This window comes from Somniosus microcephalus, chromosome 5 (genome assembly GCF_052327205.1).
Source record: "Somniosus microcephalus isolate GS21.2 chromosome 5, FLI_Smic_1.0, whole genome shotgun sequence".
Lineage (NCBI taxonomy): Eukaryota > Metazoa > Chordata > Chondrichthyes > Squaliformes > Somniosidae > Somniosus > Somniosus microcephalus.
The window spans coordinates 318,488,893-318,503,165 of NC_140991.1; the positions used below are offsets into that span (position 1 = coordinate 318,488,893).

The 14,273-nt window shown below is 54.6% G+C and overlaps 1 protein-coding gene across 2 annotated transcripts; it reads right to left on the reverse strand.

Moving 5' to 3' along the window:
* Positions 1–1,159: 1,159 nt before the first annotated feature.
* clec3ba (C-type lectin domain family 3, member Ba) lies at positions 1,160–11,654 on the reverse strand. 2 transcript variants are annotated; one of them, XM_085989303.1, is made up of 3 exons: positions 11,505–11,654; positions 6,348–6,446; positions 1,160–2,201 (listed from the first exon to the last, which is right to left on the reverse strand). In XM_085989303.1, the coding sequence occupies exons 1-3, from the start codon at positions 11,617–11,619 to the stop codon at positions 1,801–1,803; spliced, it is 615 nt and encodes a 204-aa protein (XP_085845429.1). In that variant the 5' UTR covers positions 11,620–11,654; the 3' UTR covers positions 1,160–1,800. The 2 variants fall into 2 exon arrangements, with proteins under 2 accessions (XP_085845429.1, XP_085845430.1); XM_085989304.1 differs by lacking the exon at positions 11,505–11,654 and adding an exon at positions 7,150–7,544.
* Positions 11,655–14,273: the final 2,619 nt, after the last annotated feature.

Here is a 14,273-nt window from a genome sequence, read left to right on the forward strand (position 1 = left end):
CAAAAGTGATGATGGTGCAAGGCAAGAGGAGATGGTAATGGGGCAAGTTAAGAGACAAAAGATGGGTCTAGAAGAGGCGTAAATGGGAATGGCAGAATCATCAACAGCTGGCGTCCGAAGCAATGAGACCGAGGTTATGGTCTGAAATTGCTGAACTCGATGTTGAGTCCGGCAGTCTGCAAAGTGCCCAATTGAAAGATGAGGTGCTGTTCCTCGAGCTTACGTTGAGCTTCACTGGAACAGTGTAAGGGGCCGAGGACAGCAGTTAGCAAACTGTGATTGTAACCTGTGCCGATGGTACCTCATTAAATAGAGAGAGCAAAGTCATCTTGAGTTATGTGATGTACTTAGTTCGTTCAGCTGATGGCCATGGGGAGAGGGGAGGGGGAGGGGAGTCAGTGGGGGAGGGGGAGGGGAGGGGAGTCGATGGGGGAAGGGAGTCGGTGGGGGAGGGGAGTCGGTGGGGGAGGGGGAGGGGAGTCGATGGGGAGAGGGGAAGGGGAGTCAGTGGGGGAGGGGGAGGGGAGTCGATGGGGAGAGGGGGAGGGGAGTCGATGGGGAAAGGAGTCGATGGGGAGAGGAGTCGATGGGGAGGGGAGTCGAGGGGGAGGGGAATCGATGGGGCAGGGGAATCGGTGGGGGAGGGGGAGGAGAGTCGAGGGGGAGGGGGAGGGGAGTCGATGGGGGAGGGGAATCGGTGGGGGAGAGGGAGGGGAATCGTGGGGGAGGGGGAGGGGAGTCGAGGGGGAGGGGAGTCGATGGGGGAGGGGAATCGGTGGGGGAGGGGGAGGGGAGTCGATGGGGAGGGGAGTCGATGGGGGGGGAGTCGATGGGGGAGGGGCGTCGATGGGGAGGGGGAGGGGAGTCGATGGGGGAGGGGAGTCGATGAGGGAGGGGAGTCGATGGGGAGGGGAGTCGATGGGGGAGGGGAGTCGATGGGGGAGGGGAGTCGATGGGGACGCGAGTCGATGGGGGAGGGGAGTCGATGGGGAGGGGAAGAATTGAGAAACTGATCCCGCCCCACAGCTCCCATTAGCAGATTATGAAGGCCCATTGTTGATATCCACTCATCCCCACCAATCTCCTAACTGAAGGCAGATGTTTGAAAGGATTCCGTGAAATGGAAGAAAATTGGGGGGAGAAAAACACGCCAACTCCCTTTTGAATGAATCAGTTTTTATTTCTGACGAGCACCAGAGAGGACAGTCACATGCATAGTTTGTTTATAACTGTGCACCGCAAGAAGACCCGAAAAAGCCACAAAGCTAAGCAGACTGCGGGTTCCCGCACAGCTGAGATAATAATTTCACAGCGAGGGCAGCACTGAGGGCTGTGTGTCGGAGCCTCAAAGCGCCCTGGCACAGAGCGGTGGGTTCAAGCTTCCCCCCACCCCCCGCTCTGCTCAGATCCTGATCTCGGTCACACTGCGCGGTAAAGCACCAAGTGGATCCCCGCCCCAGGGAAAGACCATACTGGGCATGAGGAGGGAGGGGTCCCATGGAGCTGCTTCTGTGCAGCTTGCGGTAGCTGCGTGTGTGTGTGTGTGTGTGTGTGGCATTGCGGCTTCGAGGTGCTGACCCTGCACTATCATCCGCAAAAGTACGTAACCTGACGGAGGATCCAGAATGGATAGAACGTGAGGGAAGGAAAGCACATTCAATCTGGTCAATGATAGTCTCTCGTATCTCCACCACTCACAGCAAGGTATCTTCTTCAAAAGAACAGCCCGTAAAGCATCAGGTAGCATAACTAAACCAGTCAGGTTATACTTGAGGAGAAATGTTGATTGGCCTGGGACATTTAAGGGATATTAAATTGACAAAAGTAATTCTTTTGAAGGCGACAGGACTCATCAAACCATTTGCCGTTGGACAGGCCGGTCATGGCCACACAGTTACCCCTCGTGCTGCCATCGGGTTGCTGGGTGATTTCGGTCTCCCAGTTGGTGTAGTTGACACTCGAGCCGGTTAGGTCCACCCAGGACCCCTCGATTGCTATGTCGGTCACTCCAATCCAGACGTCGTGGTCGTGCCCCACCGTCTTCATGGAGTACTCATCCAGAGCATCATTTTCCTCGTGGTTGTGGGGCGTGGCGAGGACGCCTCCATGCGAGATGCAGTCGTCTGCCGCCTTGTGGAAAGTCTTTTCTCCACTCATCGGTAGGAAGCACTTCCTTTGCACTTTCATCCCTCTGAGGCACACTGGACAGAAAACAGGAGGGTTTGGGGTGGATTAATTGCTGAGGTACTGTAACGGTAGCCTTGGTGGTTATGTTACTGGACTAGCAATCCAAAGGCCTGGACTAGTGATCGGTGGTAGACGTAGAGTTCAAATCCCACCCTGGCAGTGGGGAATTTAAATTCATTAATTAAATAAATCTGGAATTAAAAAGCTAGTGTCAGTAATGGTAACCATATAACTACCGGTTTATCATAAAAACCCATCTGGTTCACTAATGTCTTTCAGGGAAGGAAATCTGCCGTCCTTACCCGGTCTGGCCGGTATGTGACTCCAGACCCACAGCAATGTGGTTGGCTCTTAACTGCCCTCTGGAACGGCCCAGCGAGACACTCCGTTGTATTAAACTGCTAGGAAAAACAATAAGAATCCTAACAGCACTGTGGGAGCACCTTCACCTCACGGACTGCAGCGGTTCAAGAAGGCGGCTCACCACCAGCTTCTCGAGGGCAGTTAGGGATGGGCAATAAATGCTGGCCTTGCCAGTGACGCCCACATCCTGTGAAGGAATTTTTAAAAAACGACACACTTTTCTACACTTAACGTGGCTTGGGTTGTTTTGGATTGGAATATTTGTTTAGTTTGTTCTTGGGATGTACGCATTATTGGGAAGCCAATATCGAGTGTACCATCTCTAGTTGCCCTGAGGTCATTAAATTTGCAGTGCGAGACGGGAGTCACATAGTACACAGACCAAAGTACAAGTGGCAGCTTCCCTTCCCTGTAGGACGTTCGTCAACCAGTTGGGTTTTTGCAGCAGTCCGGCGCATGTCATTGAATATTGTTCTGCAGCCGGCCGTCACAAATGACTAGAACTCTTGAATTCAATTTCACCATTTGCCACGGTGAGAATGGGACCAATGTTGCTTCCGTGCCACAACCACAGGCTACCGTACCCAATATGTCCCACAAAAGAGTCAGAATCAAGAATTCCAATTGGATATTTTGAATGTAGAGAATGGGTTCTCCATTGAGTTGAAGCACTGGGAGGTTTTTCATTAGGTCAAGGTCTTGCGGCAGCCAGAGAGAGCCTGGTTGAGTTGGGCCGATACTCTCTGGAGTTTAGAAGAATGAGAGGTGATCTCATTGAAACATAAGATTCTGAGGGGGATTGACAGGGTAGATGCTGAGAGGATGTTTCCCCTGGCTGGAGAGTCTAGAACCAGGGGTCACAGTCTCAGGATAAGGGGTCGGCCATTTAAGACTGAGATGAGGATGAATTTCTTCACTCAGAGGGTTGTGAATCTTTGGAATTCTCTACCCCAGAGGGCTGTGGATGCTGAGTCGTTGAGTATATTCAAGGCTGAGATCGATAGATTTTTGGACTCTCGGGGAATCGAGGGATATGGAGATCGGGCGGGAAAGTGGAGTTGAGGTCGAAGATCAGCCATGATCTTACTGAATGGCGGAGCAGGCTCGAGGGGCCGACTCCTGCTCCTAATTTTTATGTAAGCGTTATCGGGTGAGTAAGGGATCATCTTTTTTCATCTTTCTGTGAATGATCTCTCCTCTCCTCTACTGAAGGTGTTGACACATTCGGAGGCAGGGTTCTGCAGGCACCTCACAACTCTCCACCTGTGAACGCAGACATTGAGGCCCCAATTTTCAAGGGAGGCAGGGAGGGGCCCGGTGCGAGTGAACCCCGAGGCAGGGGTGGGGTGTGGGGGAACCCGAGGATGTGTAGGCCTGGCCACCCGAACCTGGCCAGGTCCACCGTCCCGCGGAGGTCGTTCGGCGATAGTTCGGAGTTCGAAGCCCAGAGGGAATTCATTGAGAGGAGGCCAGAGCTGGGGAACTGTGGGAGCAGCCACCGGCCGTCAGTCAGTGGTGGAGGGGGTGGGGGGGGGAGCCTCTGGAGGCGATCGGGGGGAAGCTCAGGGTAAGGTAGGCCTCCTCATGGGGCCGGTCCAGACGAACATTATTGGACGATCACAGCCGAATTCAATCATCCTCACCCACCACCCGCTCCTTCCCATTTTCCAGAGCCTCTCTTTCATCGACGGACTTGTAGAGGTGGGCAGGGGTCCCCCAGCCCGCAAGACCACCTGGGAAACACAGACACGGTCTGGTCCCAGCCACGTGCTGTGGCCTCTCCAGTGGATTCCCACCAGACTTAAGAGCAGGAATAAAAACAGAAAGTGATGGAAACACTCAGCGGGTCGGGCAGTATCTGTGGAGAGCGAAATAGAGTCAACATTTCAGGTCGATGACCCTTCGTCAGGAGTCTGGTTTCGATCCCCTGAGGGGGTCGGAGAGGGATCTTCTGGATTATTTTTTTTCCATTATTGGCCTTGGTTTTTTTTCTCTGTTTTGTTCCCTTGTGTCACCCTGTGGCTCAGTGGGCGGCACTCTCTCTCACCTGAGTCAGAAGGTCGTGGGTTCAAGTCCCACTTCCAGAGACTTGAGCACAAAAAATCTAGGCTGACACTCCAGGGCAGTACTGAGGGAGCGCCGCACTATCGGAGGGGCAGTACTGAGGGAGCGCCGCACTGTCGGAGGGGCAGTACTGAGGGAGCGCCGCACTGTCGGAGGGGCAGTACTGAGGGAGCGCCGCACTGTCGGAGGGGCAGTACTGAGGGAGCGCCGCACAGTCGGGAGGGGCGGTACTGAGGGAGCGCCGCACTGTCGGAGGGGCGGTACTGAGGGAGCGCCGCACTGTCGGAGGGGCGGTACTGAGGGAGCGCCGCACTGTCGGAGGGGCGGTACTGAGGGAGCGCCGCACTGTCGGAGGGGCGGTACTGAGGGAGCGCCGCACTGTCGGAGGGGCGGTACTGAGGGAGTGCCGCACTGTCGGAGGGGCAGTACTGAGGGAGCGCTGCACTGTCGGAGGGGCAGTACTGAGGGAGCGCCGCACTGTCGGAGGGGCAGTACTGAGGGAGCGCCGCACTGTCGGAGGGGCAGTACTGAGGGAGCGCCGCACTGTCGGAGGGGCAGTACTGAGGGAGCGCCGCACTGTCGGAGGGGCAGTACTGAGGGAGTGCCGCACTGTCGGAGGGGCAGTACTGAGGGAGTGCCGCACTGTCGGAGGGGCAGTACTGAGGGAGCCCTGCACTGTCAGAGGGGCAGTACTGAGGGAGCGCTGCACTGTCGGAGGGGCAGTACTGATGGAGCCCTGCACTGTCAGAGGGGCAGTACTGAGGGAGCGCTGCACTGTCGGAGGGGCAGTACTGAGGGAGCGCTGCACTGTCGGAGGGGCAGTACTGAGGGAGTGCTGCACTGTCAGAGGGGCAGTACTGAGGGAGCGCTGCACTGTCGGAGGGGCAGTACTGAGGGAGTGCTGCACTGTCGGAGCGGCAGTACTGAGGGAGCGCCGCACTGTCGGAGGGGCAGTACTGAGGGAGCGCTGCACTGTCGGAGGGGCAGTACTGAGGGAGAGCCGCACTGTCGGAGGGGCAGTACTGAGAGAGCGCTGCACTGTCGGAGGGGCAGTACTGAGGGAGTGCCGCACTGTCGGAGGGGCTGTACTGAGGGAGCGCCGCACTGTCGGAGGGGCAGTACTGAGGGAGAGCCGCACTGTCGGAGGGGCAGTACTGAGGGAGAGCCGCACTGTCGGAGGGGCAGTACTGAGGGAATGCCACACTGTTGGAGGGGCAGTGCTGAGGGAGTGCTGCACTGTCAGAGGGGCAGTACTGAGGGAGCACTGCACTGTCAGAGGGGCAGTACTGAGGGAGCGCCGCACTGTCGGAGGGGCAGTACTGAGGGAGCGCCGCAGTGTCGGAGGGGCGTTACTGAGGGAGTGCTGCACTGTCAGAGGGGCAGTACTGAGGGAGCGCCGCACTGTCGGAGGGACAGTACTGAGAGAGCGCCGTACTGTCGGAGGGGCAGTACTGAGAGAGCACTGCACTGTCGGAGGTGCCGTCTTTCAGATGAGACGTTAAACCGAGGCCCCGTCTGCTCTCTCGTGTGGACGTAAAAGATCCCGCGGCTCTTCCAGATTGTTAATTTTGTATGTTCATAGCAGTATACCAGAACGGTTGCAGGTTGTTCCCATCAGTGCCTCAGGCAGTACTGCACGAGCTTGGGACTCCAGTGAGAACCCAAGTTGTGGGTTTGCTGAGAGCTGAAGATGAAGACTGGGAGGACTCCGGATGCTAAAACCTCCTCATTACCTGTCTGCAGCGCCTGGTTCTCCTTCAGCATGTTCACCTCCTCCAAGATGTGATCAATCTGCTTCTTGATATCTTCAATCATACTTAGAGTCACCAGCACTGAACAAATATGAAGAAAGTAAAGTGAGAGATCAGGACATATAAAACACTGGGCGTAACCAAAAGCAATGAGGTGATCAGCCAGGGCGTCCAGGCCATTCTCTGTCAGACAGCTGATGCAAGGGAACAAAGCAGAGAAAAAACCCACGGCCAATTCGTTTTGGGATTGAATGTTCATTCACCAAACACTGCCAATACCAAAATATTTCTCTCAATATTCTTTAACTGAGGCCTCGAGTTTCTGTTCCATCGCGTTGGTTTTGTCAGCACCCGAGATCGGCAAAACCAGCGCCAAGGATCGTGGAACTTTAAGCGCAAATCACGTTCGGCGCGACTCGAGTTTCCGCCATCTTTCGCGCCGGTTTAAAAAAAAGTCATGCTGGGAGCCGGCCCCGCCCACAAATCTGGCCACGCCCCTCCCCCGGGGGGGTGAATGAATTACCGCGGTGAGTTTCTGCAGATTGCGTTCGTTTGCGCGCCTTCGAGGAGGCTCGAAAAATTAAGCTGGGCGCATTTACTAAGAAACTGACTACTGTGCACCAATATAACCAGCAAATGGTTCTGTGTAGTTTTTTTAAAGTCATTTTCAGTGATTTAAACTCGGGTTACGCACAGGTGGCGGACTGGACACTCTGATTAAAAACGCTTATTTTTTGCGATAAACTTCATTTCCCGCCGTATTAATCAAACCGCACCAGCTTACCGCTCTTCAATATATCGAGGAATCGTTTTTAAAGCAATTTTTTTTTTCTTAAATCACATTGCGAAAGGCTGCCTGATCGCGCTGGTTCACAGCAGATTCTGCATTTGCCGATATGCAAATGAGTTTAAGCGGAAAGGCGCTACAGAAATGCAAGTCTTTCCTTTTTTTTAAAGGGCTGCAAATGTCCTTGCATCTTCTGCTACAGCAGCGTGTCGTATCCCCTGGAATTTCAACACTGAAATAAACACTTTCGAAGCGTTTGAAAATTGTATCAGTCCGTGACTGTTGAGACATTGGGTCCGCCTTGATTTTTAACCCTGTGCAGTTTCCATTTTGCAAACTGGCACCAATGTTCCTGTTAAGCTGCATCTAATGTACTGAGTGTCACTGCATCGAATGTACTGAGTGTCACTGTATCGAATGTACTGAGTGTCACTGTATCGAATGTACTGAGTGTCACTGTATCGAATGTACTGAGTGTCACTGTATCGAATGTACTGAGTGTCACTGTATCGAATGTACTGAGTGTCACTGTATCGAATGTACTGAGAGTCTCTGTATCGAATGTACTGAGTGTCACTGTATCGAATGTACTGAGTGTCACTGTATCGAATGTACTGAGTGTCACTGTATCGAATGTACTGAGTGTCACTGTATCGAATGTACTGAGAGTCTCTGTATCGAATGTACTGAGTGTCTCTGTATCGAATGTCACTGTATCGAATGTACTGAGTGTTCCTGTATCGAATGTACTGAGTGTCACTGTATCGAATGTACTGAGTGTCACGTATCGAATGTACTGAGAGTCTCTGTATCGAATAATAATAATTCTTCAACTTTATTGTCATTGTACAATGCATAAGTACATGAACAACGAAATGTGATCTTGCAAGCTCCCATGAGTCCAGTACAAATAACATTAACATTAAACGTAAATAGCACCGTCCTGGGAGAAGCAAAGCCGCTGCGTCTGTGCGCGCCGCCATTCCATTTCCACCTATCTTCAACCCAACGCCCGGGCCTACTCACCAGCCGCCCCTCCCGGGGCTCCTTCCGTGACCTTCTCACCAACCACCCCTTCTCGGGGCTCCTTCCGTGACCTTCTGCACCTAATCTTCCCTGATGGTCACCTCTCCAGGTACATAACCAGGCCTGGCTCTGCTTAGCTTCCATAAGCCTTGCCAGTGACCCTGTCCCTAGTCCCAGGAACAGGAATGTACTAAGTGTCACTGTATCGAATGTACTGAGTGTCACTGTTATTACATCATTGTTGTCAATCGTAAAGTTTGGACATGCAAGGCAAAAATTCTTGACATAAACACAGCTGGGAGTGGCCGGCTGGACCTGCTTTTCATTAGCGCCAGCTTCTTTAAAGAGGGAGATCATCAGACAGAAGCTTCCACACGGAGACCAGACTGTTTAAAATTCTTGAAAAACATGAAAGCAGGAGCCACACCGCCGGGTCACTGTTGACCACACTCGATGCAGCTGCCGTCACTGCTCACCTCCTGAGCCTGGATGTCCAGACAGTGCTCCAATAAGGCAATACATTGTGTGTAGTGCATTAACGCAGCCAATGAGTGCGAGCCTGCACTGTGCTGATCCTCTCCGATCTCTTCCGCACAAAAATCTAGAGACTTGAGCAGAACAATCTAGGCTATGCTCCCAGTGCAGTACGTAGGGAGTGCCGCACTGTCAGAGGGGCAGTAAGGAGGGAGCGCCGCACTGTCGGAGGGGCAGTACTGAGGGAGCGCCGCACTGTCAGAGGGGCAGGAAGGAGGGAGCGCCGCACTGTCGGAGGGGCAGTACTGAGGGAGTGCCGCACTGTCAGAGGGGCAGGAAGGAGGGAACGCCGCACTGTCGGAGGGGCAGTACTGAGGGAGCGCCGCACTGTCGGAGGGGCAGTACTGAGGGAGCGCCGCACTGTCAGAGGGGCAGTACTGAGGGAACACCGCACTGTCGGAGGGGCAGTACTGAGGTAACACCGCACTGTCAGAGGGGCAGTACGGAGGGAGCGCTGCACTGTCAGAGGGGCAGTAAGGAGGGAGCGCCGCACTGTCGGAGGGGCAGTACTGAGGGAGCGCTGCACTGTCGGAGGGGCAGTACTGAGGGAGCGCCGCACTGTCGGAGGGGCTGTACTGAGGGAGCGCCGCACTGTCAGAGGGACAGTACTGAGGGAGTGCCACACTGTCGGAGGGTCAGTACTGAGGGAGTGCCGCACTGTCGGAGGAGCAGTACTGAGGGAGTGCCGCATTGTCAGAGGGACAGTACTGAGGGAGTGCCATACTGTCAGAGGGACAGTACTGAGGGAGTGCTGCACTGTTGGAGGTGCAGTACTGAGGAAGCGCCGCACTGTCAGAGGGGCAGTGCTGAGGGAGCGCCGCACTGTTGGAGGGGCAGTGCTGAGGGAGCGCCGCAATGTCGGAGGGGCAGTACTGAGGGCATGCCGCACTGTCGGAGGGGCAGTGCTGAGGGAGCGCCGCACTGCGGGAGGGGCAGTACTGAGGGAGTGCCGCACTGTCAGAGGGACAGTACTGAGGGAGTGCCATACTGTCGGAGGGGCAGTACTGAGGGAGTGCTGCACTGTTGGAGGTGCAGTACTGAGGGAGCACCGCACTGTCGGAGGGGCAGTACTGAGGGAGCGCCGCACTGTCGGAGGGGCAGTGCTGAGGGAGCGCCGCACTGTTGGAGGGGCAGTGCTGAGGGAGCGCCGCAATGTCGGAGGGGCAGTACTGAGGGAGTGCCGCACTGTCAGAGGGGCAGTACTGAGGGAATGCTGCACTGTGGGAGGGGCAGTACTGAGGGAGCGCTGCACTCTCGGCGGGGCAGTACTGAGGGAGCGCTGCACTGTCAGAGGGGCAGTACTGAGGGAGCGCTGCACTGTCAGAGGGGCAGTACTGAGGGAGCGCTGCACTGTTGGAGGGGCAGTACTGAGGGAGCGCGGCACTGTCGGAGGGGGGGTACTGAGGGAGCGCCGCACCGTCGGAGGGGCAGTACTGAGGGAGCGCCGCACCGTCAGAGGGGCAGTACTGAGGGAGCGCCGCACTGTCGGAGGGGCGGTACTGAGGGAACGCTGCACTGTCGGAGGGGTGGTACTAAGGAAGTGCCGCACTGTGGGAGTGGCAGTACTGAGGGAGGGCTGCACTGTCGGAGGGGCAGTACTGAGGGAGGGCTGCACTGTCGGAGGGGCAGTACTGAGGGAGTGCTGCACTGTCGGAGGGCCAGTTCTGAGGGAGTGCCGCACTGTCGGAGGGGCAGTACTGAGGGAGTGCTGCACTGTCGGAGGGGCAGTACTGAGGGAGTGCCGCACTGTCGGAGGGGCGGTACTGAGGGAGTGCCGCACTGTCGGAGGGACGGTACTGAGGGAGCGCTGCACTGTCGGAGGGGCGGTACTGAGGGAGTGCTGCATTGTCGGAGGGGCAGTACTGAGGGAGCGCTGCAGTGTCGCAGTTGCCGTCTTTCGGATGAGACGTTAAATCGAGGCCCCATCTGCTCTCTCAGGTAGACATAAAAGATCCTGTGTCATCAGCTGCTCATTTGTTCTGCTCCAAGTAAACGCCACAATCAACGGCTCCTGTTATAATTGCTTATCTGCCACAGAGTGTTCCGTCCTCTCCATGAAGTGCTCTCTATGTTTCATGGAGATTATATGAATTCATAATTGAGAAGAAGTGGCACCGTGAGAAATAATAATAAAAATACAGTTCGCAGTGACATCGCCAGAACCAGTACACAACCCACATACTGACAGTCTGCAGTTCAGATGAACCTGTAATGTAGAGACGAGAGATATTTAATTACAGGAGGCCCTTTCGGTGCCTCGGAATTCTTGTATGATTTTCTGATTTAATGAACGAGCAAGTAAAGATGTTCATTTCAATCACGCAGCACTTGAATCTGTTCTTTCTGTATCAAGTTCAATTCTACTAAATCCACCATTTCTCCTCCCTCCCTTCTTCCCCTCATCGTGCTGGGGTCCAGTTTCCCAGCCCCCAGCTCCCTCCTCCAGTCCCTCACCAAAGCTCGTGTCCTTCGCTCGCTTGCGAGCCCGTGCGGCGAACGCCGGCGGCTATTTGACTGCAGGGGGCACCCCAATCCTGTCCGTGCGCGGGCACTGCCCGGCGGGGGGTTGGGGGGGGGCCGTGAGTGACCTCCACTGTCAGGGGTTTGGTGAAGCCAGTTGTTGCCTTTCCCCCGCTGCCACCTCGGCAAAGATCAACACAGCCCCGAGGGGTTGTGGGGGGGTCTCGGTCCTTTGGCTTCTGCGGTCTGTGTGCCTCAGTACCGTAACCAGCACTGGGCGATCGGGGAAAACCCGCGAGCGTTCTTAGCAAAAGGACAAGAACCTCGCCTACCTTTCTTTGGCGCAGCATTCTTCCTCGGCTTGGGTTTGGGCCTGGCCGTCTGCTGATGGGCGGCCTGCAGCAGACACAGAACCCAGAGCACAAGATAGGTTCCTCTCAGGTCCATGGCGCACACGGCAACTGGAGAGGCTGGGAGCAGCCCCGCTCCGATTATATCCGAGCAACTGGAAAAACACAGTAATCAAAACCTGCTGGCCACTCGCCCCGTCTAAAGGGAGAGGGCTCCAGAGCTGGAGTTCAGGCTGCGCTGCTGCCAGACCCCCTCCCTCCCCAGGCACATCACCGCCGGGGTAAGGAGCGACACGCCTCACTAATCACCCTTAAATTGAAAACAAACCACTGGAAAGGGTTGCGCCATAATCAGCTTGACAACGGTCCCAGTCCAAGCAGGCATTTGGTGAGTCGAAAGCTGTAGTTCTGCTCGGAACGCTGGCTCTTGGTTGATTTCTGTGGCAGGGCAAGGGGAGGGGGCGAGATACCGAGGCACGGGCTGCCACACAGGTTGGTGTCAAGAGCCGCAGAAAAATTCAGGACACAACGGCTTGTGAGTGAGTCAAATGAAATTAGCCCAATTTGCAAAATGGCAAGTTGCAAATAGAATTTTTTTAAAAACCTCAATAAAATGAACAAGAAGGAAGAGAAAGACTTGCATTGCTCCAGCGCCTTTCACGACCACCGGATGTCCCAAAGCGCTTTACAGCCAATGAAGTACTTTTTGAAGTGTGGTCACTGTTGTAATGTAGGAAACGCAACAGCCAATTACATAGAAACATAGAAGATAGGAGCAGGAGTAGGCCATTCGGCCCCTCGAGCCTGCTCCGCCATTCAATGAGATCATGGCTGATCATCCAAATTCAGTACCCTGTCCCTGCTTTCTCCCCATATCCCTTGATCCCTTTAGCCTTAAGAAATATATCTAACTTGAATATATTTAATGAATTGGCCTCAACTGCCTTCTGTGGTAGAGAATTCCTCCTCATCTCTGTCCTAAATTGCTTACCCCTTATCCTTAGACTGTGACCCCTGGTTCTGGACTCCCCCGCCATCGGGAACATCCTTCCTGCATCTAGTCTGTCTAGTCCTGTTAGAATTTTATAAGTTTCAATGAGATCCCCTCTCATTCTTCTAAACTCCAGCGAGTATAAGCCCAATCGACCCAATCTCTCCTCATACGTCATTCCTGCCATCCCAGGTATCAGCCTGGTGAATCTTTGCTGCACTCCCTCCATGGCAAGAACATCCTTCCTCAGATAAGGCGACCAAAACTGCACACAATACTCGAGGTGTGGTCTCACCAAGGCCCTGTACAACTGCAGCAAGACATCCTTGTTCCTGTACTCGAATCCTCTCGCTATGAAGGCCAGAGAAGGTTAGAGCCCGGGCGATTTTAACCGCCCGCCCGCCAGGTTTCTGCTGCGCGAGCCGGGTTAAAACCGGCCCCATCCTCTCGCCACAGAAGCTGCCTTACCTGCTGACCAATGTTCCCTCCGAGCTGAGCGGCCGCACGGCGCCCTGGAGCGCCAGCTTTTCAATGGGAAAAAACCGCACATGCCTGTTATTTTGAATGGGCCTGCGCACCCAGAAAGTATTAAAGCGAACATTGCTGCTGACTGCTTCCAATATTTTCTGTCTTTATATTAAACTTGGGGTTTTCATGGTCTATTGTGGGTTAATCGAGGGTGCAGAATATCCCGTTTAGGTTCAAACTATCTGTTGAACCGCTTGGCTTTTGGCTCGATAGAATCCACTGCAATAGCCGGATTTTCACACATCTGGTTTTTCACTTCCCCCCCTCCGAAAAAATAGTTTCTCCAATAAAAGTGTCTGCTCATAAAGTGAAATGGGTCTGCAATATTTGGAATTCTACTCTTCATCCTCAGCCAGTATGATGGGCTGTGAGACACTGACACGATGCAGCTGTGGGCTGCAGGCAGAAGGTTCGAGAAAAGAATCCGCCTGTTTCTCAACAGCCAGGCTGAAACGTGGCATCACTTAACGTAGCAAGGCGTGAGGAGCAATACCGTGGAATGAAATGTGCAGCTTCTGATGACTTCCATCTGTCCTTATTTACCGTAAGATTCTCGACCCTCCTCCGACCAGCGATTCCTTCCTTCTTTGCTTCTAATTATTCTTCAGTAGTTTTGTTTTTTGTGCGTATTTCACCTGCCCGGTCCCCGGCTCACAGAATCAGCTGGGTCCACGTGGTGGCGAGACTGGGCTGTGCCGCGTCCTATCTGGGAAACAGGCACATGGGACAGTCTTTGGAGCCCACAATTCAAAAGCGAATCTTGACAGGGACGTCCAGTGTCTTCCCGCTGGCCTCGAAATTATTATTATTTTTAATCCCTGAGGGTATTTACTCTCTAATTGCTCCTCTTTCTTTTTGTCAATTCAGTGTCAGCCAGTGGCTCAGTGGGTAGCACTCTCTTCAAATCAGAAGGTTGTGGGTTCAAGTCCCACTCCAGAGACTTGAGCACAAAAATCTAGGCTGGCAGTACTGAAGGAGCGCCGCATTGTCGGAGGGGCAGTACTGAGGGAGCGTCGCACTGTCGGAGGGGCAGTACTGAAGGAGCGCCGCACTGTCGGAGGGGCGGTACTGAGGGAGCGCCGCACTGTCGGAGGGGCAGTACTGAGGGCGCGCCGCACTGTCGACGGGGCAGTACTGAGGGCGCGCCGCACTGTCGGAGGGGCAGTACTGAGGGAGCGCCGCACTGTCGGAGGGGCAGTACTGAGGGAGCGCCGCACTGTCGGAGGGGCAGT

Coding starts and splice junctions, on each gene's coding strand:
- clec3ba (XM_085989303.1), bottom strand. CDS start 11,619: ATGGACCTGAGAGGAACCTATCTTGTGCTCTGGGTTCTGTGTCTGCTG. Junction 6,447..11,504: donor GAATGCTGCGCCAAAGAAAG/GTAGGCGAGGTT, acceptor ATATTTGTTCAG/TGCTGGTGACTCTAAGTATG. Junction 2,202..6,347: donor GAACCAGGCGCTGCAGACAG/GTAATGAGGAGG, acceptor TTTTCTGTCCAG/TGTGCCTCAGAGGGATGAAA.